Consider the following 23,071-nt stretch of genomic DNA (forward strand, 5'->3'; position numbering starts at 1 on the left):
TTCCATGGATTTCATTATGCATTAGAAAAATGTAGCCCTGAAGCTAATAATAAGATAGTCACTGAACACATGTTCCTTTTGAATTGGTTCTATAATACCGGTTGTTAATGAACCTTGGAGAAATACAGCAAGGAATAGCACTTTTCAGATTCGAAATTCACATACACTGACCATCTTGAAGCAAAAGTCCCTCTAAAGTCAAAAGGCTCCCCGGGCTTCCGCTGTTACCATCACAGAAAAATGCAGTAAATTCAGCTCCGTGAGATGCACCTGTGATTACCTTCCAACCATCCCCATCACTTCACTTGGGATGACCCTCATTTTTATTCTGCTTTCATACCTCTCTGCACAGGCCTTGTGTACTAGGCATGGGACCTGTGACTCATGTCCAAGCGAACGATAATAATCATGCCTTCTGGCCACAGTTACTGGTCCAGAGATGGGCATGTGACACCATTCAGGCCAGTGAGACAGATGGCGAGTTTTGCTGGGTGTTCCTGGGAAAGAAGCTTCTGGCTCTTCTGAAAGAGCTCCAAAATCAATAACCACTCTGTTACAGAAAATGAAGAAGGAAGAGAGAAAAAGGGAGAATTTCACCATCCTCAATGTATATGCAAGACTTTTTAAGGAAATAATGAGGGAACTAATAAGAAAGTTTAATTTCCATCAAGTGAGAAGGTTATGTTTTTAGGGAATAATTCCTTAAGATTAAAAATGGCTTTCTAAAGACTTCTGCAAAGGGAATAGCTTCTGCAGCAAGAGAATCAGCCTCAGTGTATGGTAAAGTCATCATTCTTCTCAGGAAGAGAAATCCTGGAAATATCAGGAGATTTAAAACATAATAGCTACTCTTTTTGACATGTCGCTGATCAATGTAATTTGAACTGTCATTCAAATAGACTAGAAAAGCCTAGGTAACTTTATGAGAACTAGTAGGCTTAGGAGAATGTATCAAAATCATTTTTCTAATTTTTCTTTTGGGCTTCCATCAAAACAAAAGCAATGCTATTCTAGTGCACTTTTTTCATTGCATTTTCAAAACATGAAACATGAGTTGCCGAGGTAATCACTGACTTCCATGATAAAAGTCATAAATCAAAGGGAAGAGTAATACTTTTAGAATTATGCAAGTTGATATAGCATTACCAGGGATGCCTAGAAACAGAGATAACCTGAAAGCTGACGTTTAGAGGTCAGCAGAGAAAAGATTACTGTTTGCATGGAAAAGCTATTTAGGCAATTAACTGAAATTAATTATGCTTCTATAAATTTTATAAACACATTATTTACAGATCTGGATTTTTGGCTAATTAAGCTTTAATTTAGTTGAGAAAACTAAACCATATAAGCTTTTATGAGAAATCCCTGGTCATCCATTGAAAGGAAAGAGGTAAAATCATAGTTTTTAGGAAACATCTGGAGAAATAAACAATTTAGGAAAGCTGCAAAGACAGAAATTATATTCAATTATCCAAGATGTAAAGCCATAGTTTGAGGTTAGGCTGTCCTTCATTTTCTCAAGAGTACTCCTTAATTAAATGCAAATAATCAGAAATGGCAATTAATAGACTGTTAGCATTCCCTGATTAGATAGTGGAGCCCATTTACAATACTTTAAGGTTGCTGCGGACTCTGCAATAAACCAAATGGAATGTATATTCATAAATTGCTCTCCAATGTGTTCCTTATTGAAAAGCTTTCTATGATGGTGCCATCTCAGAGGCTAGCCAATGACATTAGCAGCCATCACGCCATCACCAATATTTCCAGGGCATTTGGACAATCAATCTTCCAGACAGACAGGGGTACTGCCTCTGAATAGACCAGCCAAAGGCACAGGGCTTCCAAAAGGGTGAGACTTTTGAACCACCTTGAGTAAGCATCAAATCATACAAATCAGGAACAAGCCATTACAGGTCAAATGGCCTCTCGTAGATGCCATGGGGCAGAGCAGGGGCCCAAGTGCAAGTGTGTTGTTCCTTCATTGCCTCTCTCAAGGGTGTACCTTCCTACAGTGAATACTGAAGAGTGACTCCGTCTTCCTACCTCCATAGGGCACTGCCTACTCCATGCCTTCTCCCCATCAGGGCCTTTGAACTTGCCTCTCCTAATGCCTGGAATCTCCCTCAGCTCTTCATGGCTGTCACAATCCATTCTTCAGGCTTTTACTAAACTTCACCTCTCCAGAGATGCATATGCTGATCTGTGTCTGAAGCAAGCCATGGCCAATTACAAAGTATCACATCTCTCTCTTTATTTCCTTCAAAGGACATATCAGAATACACAATTATTTTATTTAGTAGTTTGCTTCTTTATAGGCTGTCTCATCCTCTGACAGGGTTATCGTTTCCTGTGTTTCACACAGTTCTGTTTCAAGTTGAATCAGCAATAATGTGTAGAGAAAAAAATATTGGAGTGACTGTAATTCTTGTAGCAATGATGATTTTTCAGCCACACCCACATTAAATATGCTTTTAAGACTCTGTTAGTCACTTCTCTGAAAGTGAGCTTATGACTCTGTGCTGAATTTTAGCAAATGAATCCTCTTCTCCTCTTTGTAAGGTGACTCTCCAAGTGTTCAAGTTGACAATAATAATAGTAAGCATTCATGGGTGGCTACCACGCTCTACTTTCTGGTTAGTGCCAATCTTTAACAAAACTTCCAAATCCCATTACTACAAACAAGTAAAGCAAAGCTCAAAGAAGTTAAGCTCCTTTTCCAATAGCACTTGGCTCACCAGTAGCAGAGCTGAGGTTTGAACCCAGGTCTGTCTTCTCTGAAGCCTGTAAACCACACCTCCACCTTCTCTAACATCACTTTTTTTTTTTTTTTTTACACATCAGGATCCTTCCAAAGCATCAGTTGGCAGCATGGCTTCAGAACAACTCTGGACAATGACAGTGTGATGGAAAATGAGCCAAGAAGCTGGGCAGTCTAGACTGGAAGGATTTGCTCCCACGTAATTAAGTCTGCTGATGTGAGGCCTCTGAACCTCTCTAAGCTCAGTAAGTGATTCGTCCAATATGAGAGAAGAGAATCAATAAGGTCCATTGGAACACACAAAGAGAAGACAATTTCTCAATATACTGTGTAGGAGGCATACCACCAGCTGGGAGTAAGAAGTATTTATCCTAATGTTTGGATAATTAGAAGGTTCTAGAAATCAGAGTAGGGATACTACAGACCATCAGCTTTCTTCATGTGCCCTTTCTGTTGACTCTTTGAACCATCCCAATAATGCCACAAGCATGGGGACTGGAGGCTCTGAGGAACAGACAGTGACCCCTCAGCCTGCAGAGTATCATGGGAGGGTGTATGGCACAGTTGTTAGGAGTTCTAGGTTCCGTTTTCCTTCGTATCCCAGCTCTGTCATTTGCTGAAACCATAGGAAAGTGACTTGACCACTCTTTTAAGCCTCAGTTCACTCATCTGGGAAAGGGAGATAACTACAGGAACCATCTTCTAGGTTTGTTATAGGGATGAAAGAATATGCCCCATGTTAGTTGCTCAGTACCATGCCTGGCACAGAATAAGCTCTCAATACAAGTCATCCCACTAATGACAATAATCTATTTGCAAATCCTGCAGTTAATGTACCTATGAGCAGCCAAATTCTGTCTGCGCCAATGAAAAAAGCAGAAGACTTATTCTAAACAACCTCCCTTTTTCTAATGCAGAAAGTGTTTGTAATTAAGTGTGAGGAATTACAGTCTGTATTTATCCTTACAGATGAGGTCCCTAATTCAATCACAATGTAGCCAAATGGTCTTTAAAGAAAGCAACTATCATGATATACCCTTACTTCTTTTCTATTTATGATTTTTCTTCTCTTTTCCTTTTAGCTCATTATTTTTACTTTTTTGAATCTCACAAGTATTACACAAGTGTATTTTCCTTGCAAAAGGTCAATACAAAATGGTAAAGCAAGGGAAAATTAACTTCTGCTGGCCTCTCCCATCTGTCTTCCCATCCCACCTCCCCCCACCACCCAACTCCTCTCCCAAAGGAAGCTACTGTCATCAGATGTTCTAGGAATCCACATCCAACATTACTGGATTGCCATCATCTCTTTTTCTGTTGTTCAGTTTTACTTTTAGCATTTATACAATCACCTTGTCTTGGAAGCCCCCTCTTTGACTATGCCAAATCACCCCTCTATACGTTCATACAGCATCCACTCAGCATAGTGGCATTTTTACATTTATTTGTTTGATCACGTGATCAAGTCTCCCCCACCAGATGGCAAGCTCTCGGAGGAGGGACCGCATTTACTTTTGTTCTCTGCTGTACCTCCAGTACCCAGTACAGTGGTTGGCCCACAGGAAGAAATCAACACACATTTGTTGAGTAAATGACTGTTATTCATTAGGCTGTCACAGATAGTAACTAGACTAACAAGAGATTGGCAGAGTTGAAGATTTCAAACGGAAGCCAGTCACTTAACTGGGACCAGAAAATTATTTTCCAAAAACAACCGCAAAAGTCAGAAGCCCAAGGCTCTCCACCAGTGAATGAACAAGACGCAAATTATCTCTGCTCTCGTGGAACCCTCCTTGCCAACAACGGCAGTGCAGGTTTCAATTAAGAATATATAAAATTGCTTATGTGAACCATAAAGCATTCACTTCTAAAACAACCAATTACGTATGGCATGAAACTGGTTTAACCCAATGAGTGACCCAAATGATCATTTCCCTCTATCTTTGGATTTTAGGAAGAGTACTTTTTTTTAATCTTGGAGTTAAGAGAATTGTCCGAGAGAAAAAACGTGCTTACTTAACATGGCCGATTACAGTCAGTGTATTAATGGCCCAAACTCCCTGCCATTGGGCAACCCAAATAAGATGGCTAGCTAAGGGACGAAAATGTGCCGAGTCTTTTACCACATGTCCATAGGCCCTGGCTCAGTGACTTCCTTGAGTCTGCAAAAGGCATTTGCTGCTGAGCTCTACTGCTCACCGTTCATTCTTATTTTTTCTAAAATGGGACGTTGACTGTAGTACTTATTAGGCATGAGACCTTAAACAGATCACCGATCCCCAGCTGCCCCTTCAGTCAAAAGTGTAAAATTAAATTATCCCTGCCATATCTTTCCCATGGGGATGCTTGTAGAGAACCACAAGATGCAGTAGATGTGAACCAACTTTCTAAGGTGCCAAGAACGTTTACAAACCTAAGGGATGTTACGAGGACAGAATGAAGTTCTTTTTTCTTTTATTGTGTCTCTCGGTAAGTCGTAAGCACCTAAAAAATGCTTGTTGAAATTAAGTGATGATTATGCCCACATGGTGATGATAATGATTTTATGGCTTTTTAATTGTTAGATTTTGTGGAGGGAACCACACATCAGGGCTCCATCACAGGGTCTGCTCACGTTAGGTTCTTAGTAAGTGGCTAGTAAATGACTCAGTGCTCTACACTGTATTGTTTTCCACTGAAAAAGGCTTAAACGGACCCCAAGTTCCACTCACTAACTCCTCCTGTAACAATAAACACAGAGCATCTACTATTAGCAAATCAATTGCTAGGAGATGCTAAGAAGTTTTCCTCTTAATAAAGCTGACCGATAATTAAAAGCTGACTAATATGCGTACTTTTATGTATACTACAAGCATTCCAGTTAGAAGGTTTCTCTATTAAATATAGAAAGGCTATGATCCTACTGAGGATTTTTTTTTCCTATTCTTGAAATCCTTATTTATCAAAGCAACTCCTTATTTAGTTAGATGATTCACACGTGGCTTAGTAAAGGCAGAAAAGTAATTCAAAAGGCAACCAAACCATGATTCTTACAACACAGGTGCTGGTTCTGTGGTTAGTGTGACTCCTTAAAGTATTCAAGAAACTAAAACTGCTTGAAGTAGTCAATGACTGAACCAGTACTGAAGTAGCTTTAAAATGTCCACTCCTTGTTATTCCTAGTTACACAATGACCATCAGTGCCACTGAAAATTCTGCAAGTAAATACCTTACTGGTTATGACACATTTATTTTACTTTTTGACAGTAAACATTTCTGAATAAAGTTAAAAGCATAAATCTTCGAGTTTGACATATTTGTACACATGCATATATATGTACACGTAATATGTCCTTGTATACGTAGTATGTATACAGACATAAAAACTATATATTAACCCTATTACTTACTAGCTGAAGAAGTTGGGGAGGTTAATCAAGCTCTGGGCTTTAGTTTCCTCATAGCTAAATGGGAGATAATAGCACCCTTCCTCGCAGGGTCACTGTGAGGAAAGAAGAGAGAACTCAGGTAGGCACTCAGCACTGCGCTCAGTACGTGTGGTGTGTGCATGGTCAGTAGCAGTTGTTGTTGTTGTTGTTGGTGGTGGTGGTGTGGCAGAGAGTACAGATCTTCCTCAACTTACAATAGGGTCACATTCCAAAAACCTCACCATCTGGTGAAAATATCTTAAGTCGAAAATGCATTTAATACACCTAAGCTACCAAATATCACAGCTTAGCCTCGCCAAACTTAAATGTGTTCGGAACACTTACACTAGCCTACAGTGGGGCACACTCATCTAACACAAAACCTGTTTTATAATAGAGTATGGAATATCTCATGTAATTTATTGGATACTGCACTAAAAGTGAAAAACAGAATGGGTGCAAGTGTATATAGGGTGTTCACCCTTGTGATGGCATGGTTGACTGGGAGCTGTAAGCTGCAGGTCAGTGTTACCAGACAGGACCGTACCACACACCTCTAGCCTAGGAAAGGCTCAAAATTAAAAACTGGATCTACTGCGTCCACATCACTCTTGCAACATCATAAACTTGAAAAATCGTAATTCAAACCATCCTAAGTTGGGGACCATCTGTACTTTCCAACGATGGCCAGAACCCTATCTCTGCATTCGTTTCCAGAAGCCACCATACAAGTTACCACAAACTGATAGCTTAAAACAAAAGAAATTCATTCTCTCACATTTCTGGATGCCAGAAGTCTGAAATCAAGGTGTCAGCTGGGCTCCACTCCCTCTGGAGGCTCTAGAGGGGAATTCCTTCTTTGCCTTTTCCATCTTCCAGAGGCTGTGGGCATTCCTCATGGCCGCATCACTCCAACCTCTGCCTCTGTGGTCATATTGCCTGCTCCTCTTCTGTCTATGTCAAATATTTCTCTGCCTGACTCTTATAAAGACACCTGTCATTGGATTTAGGGTCTGCCTAAATAATCCAGGATGATATCCTCATCTCAAGATCCTTAACCTAGTGAAGGCGAAAGAAGGCCAAAGAAGGATCAAGCTGAAGACTTATCTTTTGGGGGCCACCATTCAACCCACAACAATCTCCCATCCTACAAGCTCCTGTAGAACCTTGCAACTCCCCCATGTAGAGGGGATTCTGTGTGTCTTCCCCCTGAATCTAGACAGGATTTTGTGTCTGCCTTCACTAACAGAGTGATGTAGGAGTGATGCTACCTGACTTCTGGGTCTAGGTCATAACAGCATTAGGCACTTCTACCTCATTTAAGTGGAACATGCATCCTGGAACCCAGCTACCATGAGGACAGGAAGCCCACATTAGCCCACATGGAGAAGCCACGTGTAGGTGTTGTGGCCTGCAGAGGTCACAGTTCACAGACAGCATCAACTGCCCACACAGAAGTAAGCAAGCCTCTAGATGATTCTAGCCCCAGCTGTTGAGTCAACCCCAGCCTTGGAGTCTCCCTAGCTCAGGTGCCAGACATCATGGGGGCAGAGGGAAGCCATTTCCACTGAGCTCTGCCCCAACTGAAGAGTCCTGAGCAAAATAAATTATTACTGTTATATTTAGCTGCTAAGTTTTGGGGTGGTTTGCTGCATAGCAATAGATAATGAGACTAATTACTCATTAAATAATTGAATGGGTTAAGATGAGAAAGTAAAAAAACAGCACACGAGATATACTTCCTGGTATTTAGCATCTTCGATTTTTGTCTAACTAAATATAGTGTGGGCACACATAAGTACACAGGAAACTGGTCAGATATCTGTTCTATGGTTTACAAGGTAAACCTTATAGGTGATAAATAAGGTCATTTCCTGGCAGCCCAGGAACCCTGCAGATTTGGGGGATCTTGAAAACAGAAAAGTCAACCTGCATTCACTCCATCTTTGCTCATTAGAATCTTAACCATCCTTAAGGTCCATTTCCAATGTCATCTTCTCCATAGAGTCTCTAGAAGTGACCATGGATTATAGAAATGAAAAACTATGCCCCTTGAGTTGAATCCAGTGGTTAGGAGAACCCAAGAATAGTAAAGACCAGAAGATAAAGAAACTCACGAAATGAGAATTAAACATTATTATTTAAGCTAGAGACAGGGAAAAAAAAAAGTAGAGATTAAGTAGAGGAAAAAGCGACTCAGTCTCTCAGTCTCTCATTTCCACACTTTTAGAGGAAAAAGCGACTCAGTCTCTCATTCTGAGCCTAAGAGTATAGGAGGATCCCTTAATTAGAAACTATATAAGCTGTAGAGGACCATTTGTAGAGCATCATTTGGTCCAACTGCATATTTTACAGGTTTGAAGAATAAGGCTCAGAAGCGGTCCCTGACCCTCCCCGCTCAATACAACTCTTCACCCATCAAAGGTCCACCTTGCTTCTCACTGGGAAGATGAAAAATCTATCACAGCCTCACTACCTACCCAAGGAGAAATACTGAAAAGAGGAGAGGAGGAAGAGAACGGGTATGAGGAAAAGGAACAAAGCTGCTAGAAATGTAGTTACTTGCGGCCATCTGTTCATCAGATTATGAGAACCTTTCTGTTAAACTGAGGGTTTTTTTGGGCCTTGAGGTTTTTAAGGTGGTTTTTCCCACCTTAAGCCTATGGCTCCAGGTCTTAAAAACTGTCCAGGGCATGGAAAGAAAAGGCACACATTGTTGTACAGAGGGAAATGAAAAACTTCTCTGTCCATGTTGACGTTGCATGCTCTCCAAGACCTATCTTAAGAGGTAGGCTTGCGGATTCTAGACCTGTTTTGTAACAAAGACCTTTCTGCAATGGTGGAAATGTTTTCTATCTGCTCTGATGATGATGGTGGCTACTAACCCCATGTAGCTATTGACTGTGTGCGACATGGCTCGTGTGACTCAGGAACTGAATTTTTCATGTGACTTAATTTTAATACCATATTAGGCAGTCAGTTCTAGACAAAGTATTTACAAAGCCACTCTGAACTTAGAAATTCTAACTAGTGACACAGGCAACCCAACTGACTTGAAACTTCATATTCATGACTGTGTCTCTTTCTACAGTCTGAATAAGGTCCTGTCTGCTGTGGAAGGACTGATCCTTAAATTCACAGTGGTAATATGCCTCTTAGGGTTCAGAAATTCTCTCCTGTGATTGCTTAATGCCTCAGTAAGAGTGCAGAAATCCCCAAGATGTGGTCACAACTTCCGATTTCTGAGAGCCATTCAGAGTTCACAGCTGCATGACCCAAAATACCTAAAAATTCCATGTGTGAGCAGCTATGTGTGATGGAAAAAGACAGAAATACTTTCAGGGAGATTTTCTGACATTATTTTTCTCAATTTTAGAATCACAGGAAAAAAATGAATTTTTTTTCAGTACCAATATGTCTTCATTCATTGTATTTTCCCAAGGAAAAGAAGGGAAGGGAAAAGGGTCAGCATGTGTGTTACAAAATGATAGCAAATGGGAAAGGAACTACCTGGCACAGCAAAATCAACCATCAAATAAACACTGCCCAGATGGGGTCGCCAAAGCCCAAGGGGGCTCAGTCTCCTGCAGTTCAGTAATGAGGGGAAGGGATGAGGGAAAGGTACATGCTTTTCTACCCTCCCTCCTTCTCCATAAATTCAAGATTTCACACAAAGCTTTGGTTTCTAGTAGTAAACATGGAATTACATTCGTCCATCTCCTATTAAACAATCTTGTGGCCACTTCAACTCAAGTTTCTTGCACCTGCATATAAGTTCCTGAGTGACTTGCCTATACATTCATCTTTCCTTTCATGGTCTCCCAACCCCACTTTCTACATGGAAGGCCCCTTCATTGCTCCTCTCTACCCTAGGATTGGAGATTAAAGTAGGTTTTAATCCATCCAAAGACAGCAGTCTGTTTGGCATGAATCAAATCAAGGTTTTAATCTATCCAAAGACAGCAGTCTGTTTGGCATGAATCACATCATGGCTCAGGAGACTGGGAACAAGGGATGGAGAGTTCTGAGCTTCTTCAGGATTTTTGCACAAGTCATTTAATCACAGACACCCCACAAATTAAATGTATAGGTATATGGACTATTTTGGGGGGGTACAAAGGGGTAAAGGAGAGGGGGTAGGAATCCAGTTTTTAGGACAGAAGATCTTGTTTCAAATAGGAAACAGGGGAAGGGGAACACAAAAGAAAGTGTGGTTCAAGACCTCCCACTTCAAGAAGGGGAGCCCCTAAGCTTATGTTTCAGATCTTTTTGGCTGGTGTAGATGCTTTGTCAAAGATGCTTTGGCTATTTTTCTCAATATAAAAAGAAGTTTGTAAACAATAAAACCTCAAAAGAACACGCAGAGACCAACACATTATATTTACACGAACTAGGCCACCTAGCAATCACCAAATCAGCTACTTGTGAAGTCCTACGAAGCCCAGACAAATACAATAACTAGAGGGGGGGTAGCAATTGGGGGAGACAAGAACCCAGTATCAGACACACATCACCCAATGCGTTCTATTGCATTTGCCCCATTACAACACAGTGAGGTAGGTTTGCAGTGATCTCACAGCATGTAAACGGCACCCCCTTTTCTCCTTTAGCTACCATGACACTAATCACTGCTGCAGCAGGGCAGGACACTGGCTCTGGGAACCACAAAGAAGCCATCGCTGATGGTCTCTCTGAAAGCCAAGGAGAAAAAGCCCAGAATTGTTAAAGATTAAAGATCTTGTCCTTCCTTCATATATCCATCCCTGGGCAGCTCAAGATGAGTACAGAGGAATCGTTCTTAAAACCTGTCCTTACCAGCTCACAGTTTTTACAAAAACATACACAATATACCCTGTTGTGTATGGTAGGCCTAAGCCCAATCCAGTGAAGGATGGATCTGGTATGTAAAGTGAGTCCTGTGCCCTGGGATTAGAGGTCTGGAACAGGAATCCTTTATCACACATACAGATGACCTCTGCCTAACCTTGGCTTCCCCTCTCTGCACCTTTTACCTGGTCCAGCCTCTCCTAACCTCTCTGTACCACCTTTTCCTGTTCAGACCAACTTTCAATCTTTCAGTAGAAGGAGACCAAGTCATGAGGCAACCCAGTTAAAACCTAGTCTCCCATGAAACACTGAAGATGGAGGGGTTTCAAGAGGACACTGTGGCAGAAAAGTCAGCTCTAGTTGGCAAAAATGAGGTAGTTCAATAGGCTATATGCTCCAAATAGTTGTTCTCTCTGGTGATACAGCAACAGAAAGTATTTCTGCTGTGCAGACCCGGAGCTGCTGCCGAATTATCCCTGAGATTGCTCATGTACCTGAGAACACAGTGCAGGAATGAGGGCACTCATTAAATTAGATTAAAATACACAAAAATACAAAACCAGAATATTTCTATTATGAAAAAAAAAGTTAAAATGCACAAGATACGTCATTCACTCACAGCTAGTGCAGTTGGCATCCTGGAGAAAGTGGGACCCAAGGTACAGTCATCCAAGGGAGCAAATAAATAAAATTGCATTGGCCCAGAATGGGGTGGGAGTGGGCTTAGAAGCAGCAGGTCTGCAGCTGTTCCCTCAACCACCCCTTCTGCCGATCATCACAGCCCACTGCTTGGGACAGTGGTCAGCACTCTATCCCAGGAGGGGGTTATGAGGAGACAGGATGCGGAAAACCCTGCCTTACCCCTGAGATATTTCCTCCCACAGAATGCAGTGGCTTGTGGGTTTGGGTCCATCAATCTGGTCTCATGCTTAATCTTTTCACTCTGGCATGGGAAATATTCTTCCATATCCTTCTTGAAGAGTAAAACAACTTCCCTATCCAGGCCACTTTCAAAAGCTGGAGATTCTGGGGGTAGAGACTCAGATAAAGCATGCAGGAAGAGTTACCCCCCAAAGCCCTCACGTGCATTTGGACAGAGCATGATTGGGGTTTCTTTGCCTCACCCCTTCCCCCCACCAAGAGGGAAGAGGGGGTGACACTGTAGATCCCGGCCTGAGATATATGGCAGTGCCAGCTGCCCCCTACCCACACTGTCCCCGCTTTCTCCACTCTGACGATTGATACCTGTTCCTCAAAACATTCTCATCACGAACGGATAGCCCCCACCCACTGTGGCTCAATTCTGGGCCTCTGGGAGCATGGCAGGGCTATGGATCTCTTCTTCCTCCTCCTGAAAGTAGGCTGGCTTTCCCTGGGAGCTCGCTGGGGCTTCAGGGGACATGAGGCTACCATATGGTTGATGCTCTGGCAGAAGTGGCACTCTCTGGGCTGGGGTGGCTGTTTGCATTCCTTGGCATGATGGCCTAGACCTCCACAGTTGTAGCAGCTATCTCCTTTTGATCTGCGTTTCTGCATGTTCTTCCCTTTGGGCCGCCTCTTGTTCCCAGTACAGAACATCCCACCAGGGCTGGTGACTCAGATAGATTCCAGGCCCTTGGCAGACTTCTTAAAGGTGAACTCCACGGCCTCACCCTCCTTCAGGCTCCGGAAGCCCTCCATGTGCAGCTTACTCTGGTACACAAAGACATCCACAGGGGGCTCGAGTGCGACCCCCGCGCGGGCAGTCATGGACAGGAAGCCAAATCCCATGTGCAAGTTGAACCACTTGCAGATGCCGGCTCCGTGCAGCAGCTGCGGCTCCTCAGCTGCCCGGGCCGCGTCCTCCTGCGCCTCATCCGGTCACCTGCAAACTGCTGGTTTGACACAGAGCTCATGGTAGTCGGCTGAGCCCGCGTGGCCCCGGGCCCCTGGTCAGCGGGCTGCTGGCCCCAGAGAAGTCCGGAGGCAAAGGGCAAAAACTGAATTTTGAGTGTATGAAAAGGATAGTAAGTGGGAAAGGTCATGAATATTATCCAAATAGGCTAATGTTGCATAGTGATTTATTTATAATTGGCACTCAAGTTTCCCAGTGTGACCTCTCAAGAGTGTCTACAATTTGCATCCTGTTGAACTCGACTAGCATCAGCCCCCCACTCTCCTCCTTCCCCACCCTGTCCTTTCTCTCCAGAGGCCGGGCTCTCAACACTGGAACCACAGTGTCTGAGGCATCCCATCAGAGTTTAACACCCATGCTTCCAGGCTACAGCCACCACTCAAAAGGGTTTCTCCATCCTTTAAGACTCAACCCAAGGAGTCTTCTAGGGCCTTTTAGCTTTAGCTAATTTCTTCTTTCACACTCCCTTAAAAGATTTGTCACTTGGGGGAATGTATTGTTTTTTCTTCCTACTAAATTATGATCTATTAAAGTAGAGGATTTTCTTTATTATAATCTTTAATGACCAGACAAACCAGCGTACTGCGCAGTGTGCTTAAGAAATACCAATTGAATTGCAGCAAATGTGCCCAATAAATTGTACAAATTTGTAACAAGCTTGGTTCATAGCATTTTGCAGCAATTATAAGGACCAAAATCATCCTTGAGGATTTGCATTCTTGCAAAAGGTATAAAACACAGTAAGCTTCAAACGAAACAGGACATGACAGAGCTGTATCCCAGGACTATTCATGGAACAGAGTGGATTTCTGTCCTTTGTTTTTCTGCATTACAATGTTCATGCCGCCTTAAAAAATAACATTTTTGGCCATTTTTCAGTTTGATGAATTTGAGCTAATGGATGAAAAAGTGACTGTCAGAGACAGCACTGAGAGATGGAAGCACAGTGTTCTCAATACGAAAAGCCTTTCCAAGTGACGCTGGCATCCGAGCTGAAGCAAATGCTACTCACACACACAATATATTCATTAACAGTGTTGAGTGAAAAGTATAACTAAAGCCAATAATATCATTTTCTCCCATTTGCTGAGCAAGTCTGTATATTAACTAGGATGATGTCTCCTGCTTCTCTTCTATTTCACACTCCTGACTCATGTAATTAAAATATAGCAGGCAGTCGATACATAGGAAGGAGTGTCTGTATTAAAAATACCTTTTCATAATCAAATTTAAGCACTCATCTTATTTATGATCTGTCTACATTAATAAATCAACTAATACTTCATTTTAAAAGCCATATAAAGCTCTATTAACCCATCTTTACACACTTTAATTTAAAGTGACGGGCTATTCATAATTTTTTCCCATTCATTTATTCAATAAATATTCTAAATATCTACTACATGCTAAGCAACATATTTAAAGCTGTGGATATAAAACTGAATAGTTTAAGGTTACAGTCCCTGTAGGGGAAACAGACAGGAAAATAAAATAACACCATACTGCACATGCCCCCGCCCCCCCAGCTGCAGGACACCAGGTACAGCAAATACAAAAGAGGGAGTCTTCACCTTAACCTGGGAGGACTTCTGAGAAAACATAAGAAATAAGAGAAAAGCTTAAAAAGGGCAATGTTTATCAAAGATCAAGTGCAGGTATGATTTTCAAGTGAATTTCTGACCTAGTGGGAGGGAAGTTCTGGCCTGGCTGCTCAACGAACAGGACTCTGACTCCATGACTTTGCCCACTCAGGTCACAGCTGATAAGGCATCTCACATGACATATAAGCAAGTACAATGTGGTGTGCACAATCTGCTGAGCCAGTGCAGTTCCCTCTCTGGGATTTCACCTGGGTAACAACAGACAGGGGCAGGTAGAGGTGGGAGCTGAAGGGGAAAGTCATTACAGAGAAAAGGTCAAAGGCACATGCATGTTGAAGATGCAAGGAAGCAGGAAACCTGAATAAACACAGGAGGTAACTGGTAGCACCACAAAGGTAGAGGGATCCTGGTCTGCCAACAGAAACAAATGTTCTAGGGCAAGACCAAGGCCACGTGGTCCAGGAAAGCCAGAAGGTGGGCATCCCCAGAGCTGCCCTTGGTTCCTGACAGTGAGGCTGTGAGGTCCACTCATGCACCCAGGAGACCCCCTTTCCTGTTCCCTCTGCATGTGTATCCTCACTCACCTCTACTTGAGTTACTTTGACTGGGTAACGGTTCCTCGAGCCTTCTGCAAACAGATGATGTATTAGTGTTCTGAGTTATGGAACACACTGCCCATTCTCCCTGGCTTTTACTGTTTTACAATGTGTCCAATTTACAAATATTAGAATGCCTTCCTCTGACCCTCAATGGATCTTTATCTTACTTTAGGGTAAATAAATCATGTTTTAGACATTGCACTGAACAAATTCAATTTGTCTTCATGAAAAATAGCACTTGGAAAATGGGCAACACAGTGTACTGATTAAGAGCGTGGGCTCAAGAGAGGGACTCCCTGCGACCCTATCCCAGCTTCATCACTCACTTAACGGCGTGACCTTGGACAAGTTACTGCACTTCGTGGAGCCTCCTACACCCCATCTGTAAAATATGGGTAACAGTGGTACCTACCTCATAGGGTTTTTATGGGGATTATACAGGAAAATTAAAAAATTCTGTACAAGTTTTTATTAAACAAGTGGACATTCATTTCTTAAATAATCACAAATACAGTGGTTTGAATTTTGTAATTTTCATGAATGGCAAGAGAAAGAGAAGTTAGGGGATCTATTAAACACAGGTATAGCTAGTTATAATTTATCAAGGACCTATCATGTGCCCAGCACTGACCAAGTACTTGACATCCATCATCTCATGAATATGGTCTGCACAAAACTGTCAAATGTGTTTGACAATTCACAAACACATATTGAAAGCCAACTGCATACCAGGCACTGGGTCATGCCTACAAAGATGAATAGAATGTAATCCCTGCTCCTGATAAGTTCCCGGCATGGCTGGAGTGCGGAAGCTGGGTCAGGCAACCTCGCATCTACTTTGGTTCAATCATCTGCAAAATAAGGATGTGTGAGGAGGTGACTCCTTAGGTTTCTACTTCATCTCATGATGAATAATTTCACACTCACTGGACTAAGAGATCATGCCACCTATTGAAAATCCCCAAGCCTTTTCAGTTTTTCCACTCAGTAACCACTTGTGCTAAATGATAGTGTAGACGATCAGTACTGCAGTATTTGGGGAGGTCTTTGAGGCCAAGTTATCTGGATTGGGCTGCTGGAATGCTTTGTCAGAAGCATCAGCCCTCTAGAGAGTGAGATCTCACATGGTCAAGGCGAAGTTCAAAAGACAAAACTGTAGTGTTCAAACAGGAAGATGCCTTGCAGTCCTCAAGGACACCTGCTTCAATGCATTCATTTCTTTACTGAGCCCCAGAGGGAAAAGGGGATGTAGTTCATGGCCCATACGTGTCCAGTTCCTTGACACTTGCGCTAGGGCTTTCTGCACTGCCCAACGATATGTCACACAGATTAATAAACCAGGCTTCACATGCAGACTGCTTGGATTCAAATCCCTACTCTGCCACTTTTTTAGCTTTGTGATCCCAGATCCAGTTATTGAGCCTCTCTCCTCCCTGTGAAGTTGGTATCATGATAATACCTAGCCACATAAGGATTAAGTTAGATTACACTTATAAGTTGCTATGGCATAGAGTCTGGTGCAAAATGAGCCTTCAGTAAATGATGATGGTGATGGTGATGGTGATGATGATGATGATGGTGATGATGATGATGATGATGATAATGGCAAACACTAACATAAGGCACTTACTGTGCACCAAGCTCCATTTCTAAGCACTTTACATGCATCACCTCATTTATTCTTCATAACAATCCTATGAACAGGTAGGTATTGCTATTACTCCCAGTATATTGCAGCACAGAGAGGTTGTGAAATTTGCCAAAGTAAGTAGCAGAACCAAGATGTGTACCTGGAGCATGCGTCCAGAGTCTGAGCCCCTAACCACTGCCATGTGGTATGGGGTCTCCCATAACTTTCTGTTGCCAGCACAGACTCTTCCTATGGGTGAGTGGCTGCTATACGTACATGCTTAACATGCATTAACTCATGGAGTCTACACACCAACCTATGCCACAGATAGTATTATTAAGTTTATATTAAATGTTTACATAAACATAACAAGGGGCTAAAACAAAAGGTGAAGGCAGTGAAGGGAGAGGGTCATCGGCTGTAGTGCAAAGAGAACTGAGTTAAGGACTGAACAGCCAGAACTACTGTAAACTACTCCAGGCGGGAAATGTCAGTGGACGTCTCGGCTGGGAGGGAAATGTGTGATCAGAGGGCACAGGGTGGGTAACAAAGATGATGAACCATTCTGGCAGCTTCAGAGTTTTGTTGAAAAGCCAGGTCATTGTAGCAGTTAGCAGGAGCAGGTAAAGTATGGTGGAAAGGGATGGGCTTTGAAGTCAAGCACCCGTTCTTTTACTTACTAGCTCTGTCTTCTAGGAAGTCACTCAACTTCTCTGAGCCTTGGGTTTTATTCTACTAAAATGGAGATTATAATACCTAATTTGTAGAGTTGTTTGGAAAATTAAAAGAGAGATTTTTTAACTGCCAAGCACAGTGACTGGCACAGAACACACTTAATAATTTCTAGTCCTTTTGTAAAGTACAGTGTGTGATAAACTAGGACAGGTTAACCTACGGGTGTTTATAACGTAGGTAAACCAAACACTCCTTCAAGTAGGGAAAAATAATAGAGAAGAGTAGGAGAGAATAATGCTGTCCTGCTTAATAATGAACACCATAATAATCTGCTAAAAGCACAGGAGAGAAAATTCATTTTTCTTCTGATTTACATTTGGGACAAAGAAAACTTGGTTGGATGTTTTTCCAGATTGTTATAATGTAAGGACTCTTCCAGCATATACCCCTGGGGATGGCAGAAAATGCAAGTCTGACAGAAAAGAAAATTCTGGATGTCTAATCTGGGATAAATTGCCAAGTCCTCAGAAACACTTTCAGATGACGTCACTGCCTTGGTTTGTCATTACTCAGAGGGTTTGATTACAGTGTGAGCTTTTCCAAATGCCAAACTATCAAACATTCCAGGTGTACAAAATAATCACCGTTTCCTATTGACAATCCTTGCATAAAGTGCTTAACTGTTGTCACATTGATTTCCTATGTTCGTTCACCCCACCATCACCAATGTAACATTGGTTAATACCTCATTCTTTCCCAAGATCTTCACTATCAGTAAATTACTATTTGTGGAAAAGAATTAAAATTCTTAAAGAATGTGTATTATACTGTAATTGATAGAGAATATGCTTTTAACGTACAGGGAAAGACCAATTTTCTGACACTTCTGCTCTATTTGCTTAAAAGCATTACTGATATAAAGCACCAATTATGGCTAACCATGGCATTATTCTCACTTTAGTAAGTAGTTGGTTTCGTAAAGCTTTAAGAACTCTCAACTTTGGCAATCAATTTAGTTAACTACAGGAAATGCCCTATTTCATACAGATTATTACCTTAATATCATATTGCTCCCCAAGCTCCCAAACAGAGTGAACTGTCACTCAGTATACATTTACATAGACCTCTCACTATTAAGCCTGCCAGATAAAGCACACTCGAGAAGCCATATTTGTATAATATCATGGTTATCAGGGTTTGAGTTCATATTCTCCACCACATCCACCCTCAAGTCTTTCGGGTTCTATAAATTAACTTTACCCCAAACTAGCTAAAAATAACAAAAAGAGCCCCAAACAGAGAATTAGGGGGATTCACGAGTCCCAGCTAAGTTCCAGTGGGAAGGTAATGAATTCTATCCTGTTTTATTTTGGTTCTACCATCCAACCATCTCACCAGCCAGAACCCGGGGGTATTCCAGAGTGTCTTCCAATCCCTCAACTCTTATATCCAAGCAGTAGTTGAGGCGTGTTGCTTCCATCTTTTAAATGTTTTTTGAACCTTTACTCTCCATTCTACTGCCCTAACTTCAGTCTTCTCCTATTTTATATTACAATACAGAAGGTTTTATACTTTAAAGCTTTTGAAATACAAGATAAAAACATCACAGAACATGCATATCGACAAAAGACAACTATGGTCCCTTGGATTTAAGACCAGACAGACTCAGGACACCTTTTAGAGGCCCAAACTCTGAGAAACTTTCTCCATTATATTGTATCCTCACCTGAGCAAGTATCTAGACTACAAATCTGATCACATCTTTCTCTCTCTGCTGCTTAAAATACTTCTCTGAAGTTTGCTTGACTATAAAGTAAGTCCAAGTTCAAAAAGTGTTTACCTACTCTCATTCAGAAGTAGAAGCTAACGTGCTCCAATAGTCTAGAACATATTATCTTAGATCCCTACCATCCCATGGAAATTGACCTGTATCATCTTCCAAACTTAATACTGCAATACAGAAGCTTAGTTTCCTAGCGTTTACTGCAAGTATTAAAAAGTGAGCCATTCTCCATCATTAAAAAGCCTACAAATAATAAATGCTGGAGAGGGTGTGGAGAAAAGGAAACCCTCCTACACTGTTGGTGGGAATGTAAGACACTATGGAGAACAGTATGGACGTCCAGCAAAAAATTAAAAATAGGGTCACCATATGATCCAGCCACTCCTGGGCATATATCCAGACAAAACTATAATTCAAAAAGATACATGTGCCCCTATGTTCATAGCAGCACTATTTAAAATAGCTAAGACATGGAAACAACCTAAATGCCCACTGACAGATGAATGGATAAATAAGATGTACATATATACAATGGAATACTACCAAACCTTAAAAAAGAATGAAAGAATGTCATTTGCAGCGACATAGATGGACCGAGAGATTATAATACTAAGTGAAGTCAGAAAGAGAAAGACAAATACCATATATTATCACTTACATGTGGAGTTTAAAATATGACGGAAATGAACCTATCTATGAAACAAAAAAGACTCGCAGACATAGAGAACAGACTTGTGTTTGTCAAGGGGAAGGGAGTCGGGGACGGATGGATTGGGAGTTTGGAGTTAGCAGATGCAAACTAGTATATACAGAATGTATATAGAATGGATACAAAACAAGGTCCTACTGTATAGCATAGGGAACTGTATTCATATCCTGTGATAAACCACAATGGAAAAGAATATAAAAAAGAACATATATATATATGTATAACTGAATCTCTTTGCTCTACTGCAGAAATTAACACAACATTGTAAATCAACCATACTTCAATAAAAAAAATGAGCCATTCTGATGCATTGTTTCTAACCATGGTTTACAGAATCCTCAGGAGTCAAGTACCAATAGCCCCTCCCATGAGTGATGAATGGAGGCCCATGGAAAAGAAATGCGGCCCTTGCTATTCTCAAAGTTCACTCTGCCTGGGAAACACACATAAAAAGTATTATCTGGAGTGATCAGTATAATAATAAATACATAAATGGGGCTACAGAAGCATGAAGGAGGGGTTGTACCAGGCACAAAAGATGGAGAAAAGCAGCCCAAGAAGAAGAAATGGCCTGAGTAAAGGCAAGAAAGTCTATCTATGCAGAGGGTGTTAAGGATAAAAATAAACTTTATAATTCAGGAAAGGCATATATTTGGATTTTCTATTCTATTTTGAATTTTCACATGAAAACCTTACTCTTAATTGTGTTATGGTCACGTTTCCTTATCAAACAGGAGTTCTTTTTACTGCCAATGTAATTACTTACTTCTGCCATCACAAGAGGAAAGGCAAGTGTTTTCAGGGCAGCAGATTACTGCCCACTAGGCCATCACTAATAAGAGAAATTATAATATTTGTACTGTTATAATCTCCAAGAAAAGTCTAGGGAAAAACCTCAGAATAACTCCAGAAATCATTTTGCCAGGATTTTCTTTTCATTTGAACTTCAACAAGTAAATGTCCAATCTGTAGAGTGGTCCTATGTGCAAGAAATTCTTCAAAGAAGCATAAACACAAATTCTTTTAAAAAAATGTAACATGGCTACACTCTCGTTTCCATTCTACCCAAGCAGTAGGAAAGAGAACTGCCATCCTGAAAATTGAGGAAATGCTCCATTAACCATAGTAATGAGCTACCAGGTATAAACAGACAGTGAAAATTCTTAGATAATCCCCAAAGACTAATTTTACTCTGATGTTTACCTACCTACATAGTTTACCTACATAGTTTACCTACTGTGTTTACCCTACCTCACAAAAACTTTCTTAATCACTACTAAAATTTGGAAAAACTTACTACTTTGGACTCTATCCCATCTTTCTCCTTGGATTATTTACTCAAAGTACTTGTAAGCTACAGATTACAGAAACACGGTTATCAAAATAGAAGGAAAGCATACACGATGGATCATAAAGGAAAGAAAATGCCTCAAAAGTGGATTACCAGCCTCTGAAGAATTGAGATACAAAAGAAGTCAATCCCCACATGTAACTTGAACAGCAATGTTTTTTCACCAAGATACCAGCTTGCAGGTTATCTGAATCCAATTGCCATCACTTCCCACATTTCTTTTTCTTGCCCCATGCTTTCCCTTCCCCCAAGGAAAGGTAAAGAAAACCATGTGGTTTTACTTACAATTGTGAAGTTCATGACTTTGAGAATCCAGATGGTCATGGCCAAGTTCACCAGTATTAAAATCATCAGGAGTAGGACAAAGAAATACAGGCATCTTTTCCGCCAGCCATAAATCCCCACTTTGTATACCTGTGGCCCCTCGGAGCTGGGCATGGTGCTCCGGTGGTGGGTGTACTGTTCCTGAGGCATCTGAAATAAATGAGGTGAAAGAGAAGCACTCACATTAAACTGCTCAGAGAGAGAGAGGAAAAAAAAAGAATGGAAAAAATCAACTGATGAAGAGATATGGCTGACTGCTGTCTATATGTTTCCACCCTCCTGACAACTCTAAAAAAATCTGTTTCCCCTGGACAAAAGTGGCTCCTCTGGATGCTTGCGTGAGCTCTCCCGTTTCATGCAGACATCTCTCATGATATGCACTGAGACAGCAACATATATATCACAGGAGGAGAGGGATCCGTAGGAAGCCATTTTCCAAATGGTTCTTAGAATTCCAACATCTTTGTGAGGGAGACACTCAAAGTCCTCAGGGTAAAATTTAGAATTCACCTGAGAAAATAAATTAACCCCAGCAGTTCTTCATGGTGGTATAATACTACTACTTAGGCAACTGATTTGGGGGCGGGGGGAGGTAAAATTATCTCAAATGCAATCATTCTGTATTGCCAAAAAGTTAGTGGCAAAAGTAACAAATTTGATCTTCCCTCCATTCCAGAGTTCAAAGGGGTGCTGATGGGCACATAGATTAAGCCTCACTTGACTCAGGGATCTTCAAAAGGTGATAGCCTGTGCTTAAATGCTTCCCTTGACAGAGATCTCACTACCCTTTTCAAGTAGTCCTTATGAGTTAGACAATTCTAATTGTTATCAACACATTTATTTAATAAACATAAAAGAGGCTCAAAGTCAAGTAAGGCGTGAACATGCCTTCCAGCAGCTTGCAGGCTAATGGGGAGAACAAACTAGTTAAACAGTGATAATAGCAGAGTGAGATAAATTAGAAAAAAATATCTGCCAATATTAAGTAATATTCGAATCCCCTTTAAAGTAAGGAAGCTTTCCCAAACCCCCGCTGTTGACACAAATTATCTTTATACTAGCACTGCTAATTAGGTACCAACACAAATCTAAATAAACTTATCACTTCTATAAAATTCTCCAACCAAAACAAATTTTAAAATTAAATACAAACAAAGCTGCCAACACGTATCATTCAAAATGGGAAATAACTGACCACTGAGAAGAATGATGACTTGCAAAACTAAACAGCATAATGTGGTACCAAGGGCTTTAGCACAGCATCTTCTGAGCACAGCATCCCTACTCTGCCATCAGCCATGTGACAACATGGCCTCTACTGCTCTTCTCCATTCACATGACTGCACAAGCTTTATTTTGGGATTTTTACTTCATTTGGCCCTCACGTAGGCAGACTGCATTCTCTAGGAATAAGGCCTGTCGCTGCTTATTTTCATCTTAGTCAATAGCACTTACATTAGTGATATATGGTGCCAAAGTGACCATGGTGACAAACAAAATGTAGGCCCTA

General features: G+C 41.3%; 1 protein-coding gene and 1 pseudogene across 2 annotated transcripts in view; both read right to left on the bottom strand.

Annotated features, from left to right (window-relative positions):
- The window catches only part of SGCD (sarcoglycan delta), a gene marked incomplete at both ends in the record, with an annotated part of 382,328 nt that extends 360,617 nt beyond the window's left edge, over window positions 1–21,711 (bottom strand). Inside the window, one exon of the mRNA XM_079702292.1 lies at window positions 21,523–21,711. Within this exon, the coding sequence (XP_079558418.1) occupies window positions 21,523–21,711 (189 nt within the window). The remainder of the gene's footprint in view (window positions 1–21,522) is intronic.
- On the bottom strand, window positions 12,293–12,890 carry LOC307051752 (protein lin-28 homolog A-like; annotated as a pseudogene). The gene has a single exon. The product of its transcript is annotated as a protein lin-28 homolog A-like (transcript).
- Window positions 21,712–23,071: the final 1,360 nt, after the last annotated feature.

The sequence above is a fragment of the Hyperoodon ampullatus genome (assembly GCF_949752795.1).
Source record: "Hyperoodon ampullatus genome assembly, chromosome: 4".
In the NCBI taxonomy this organism is placed as follows: domain Eukaryota; kingdom Metazoa; phylum Chordata; class Mammalia; order Artiodactyla; family Ziphiidae; genus Hyperoodon; species Hyperoodon ampullatus.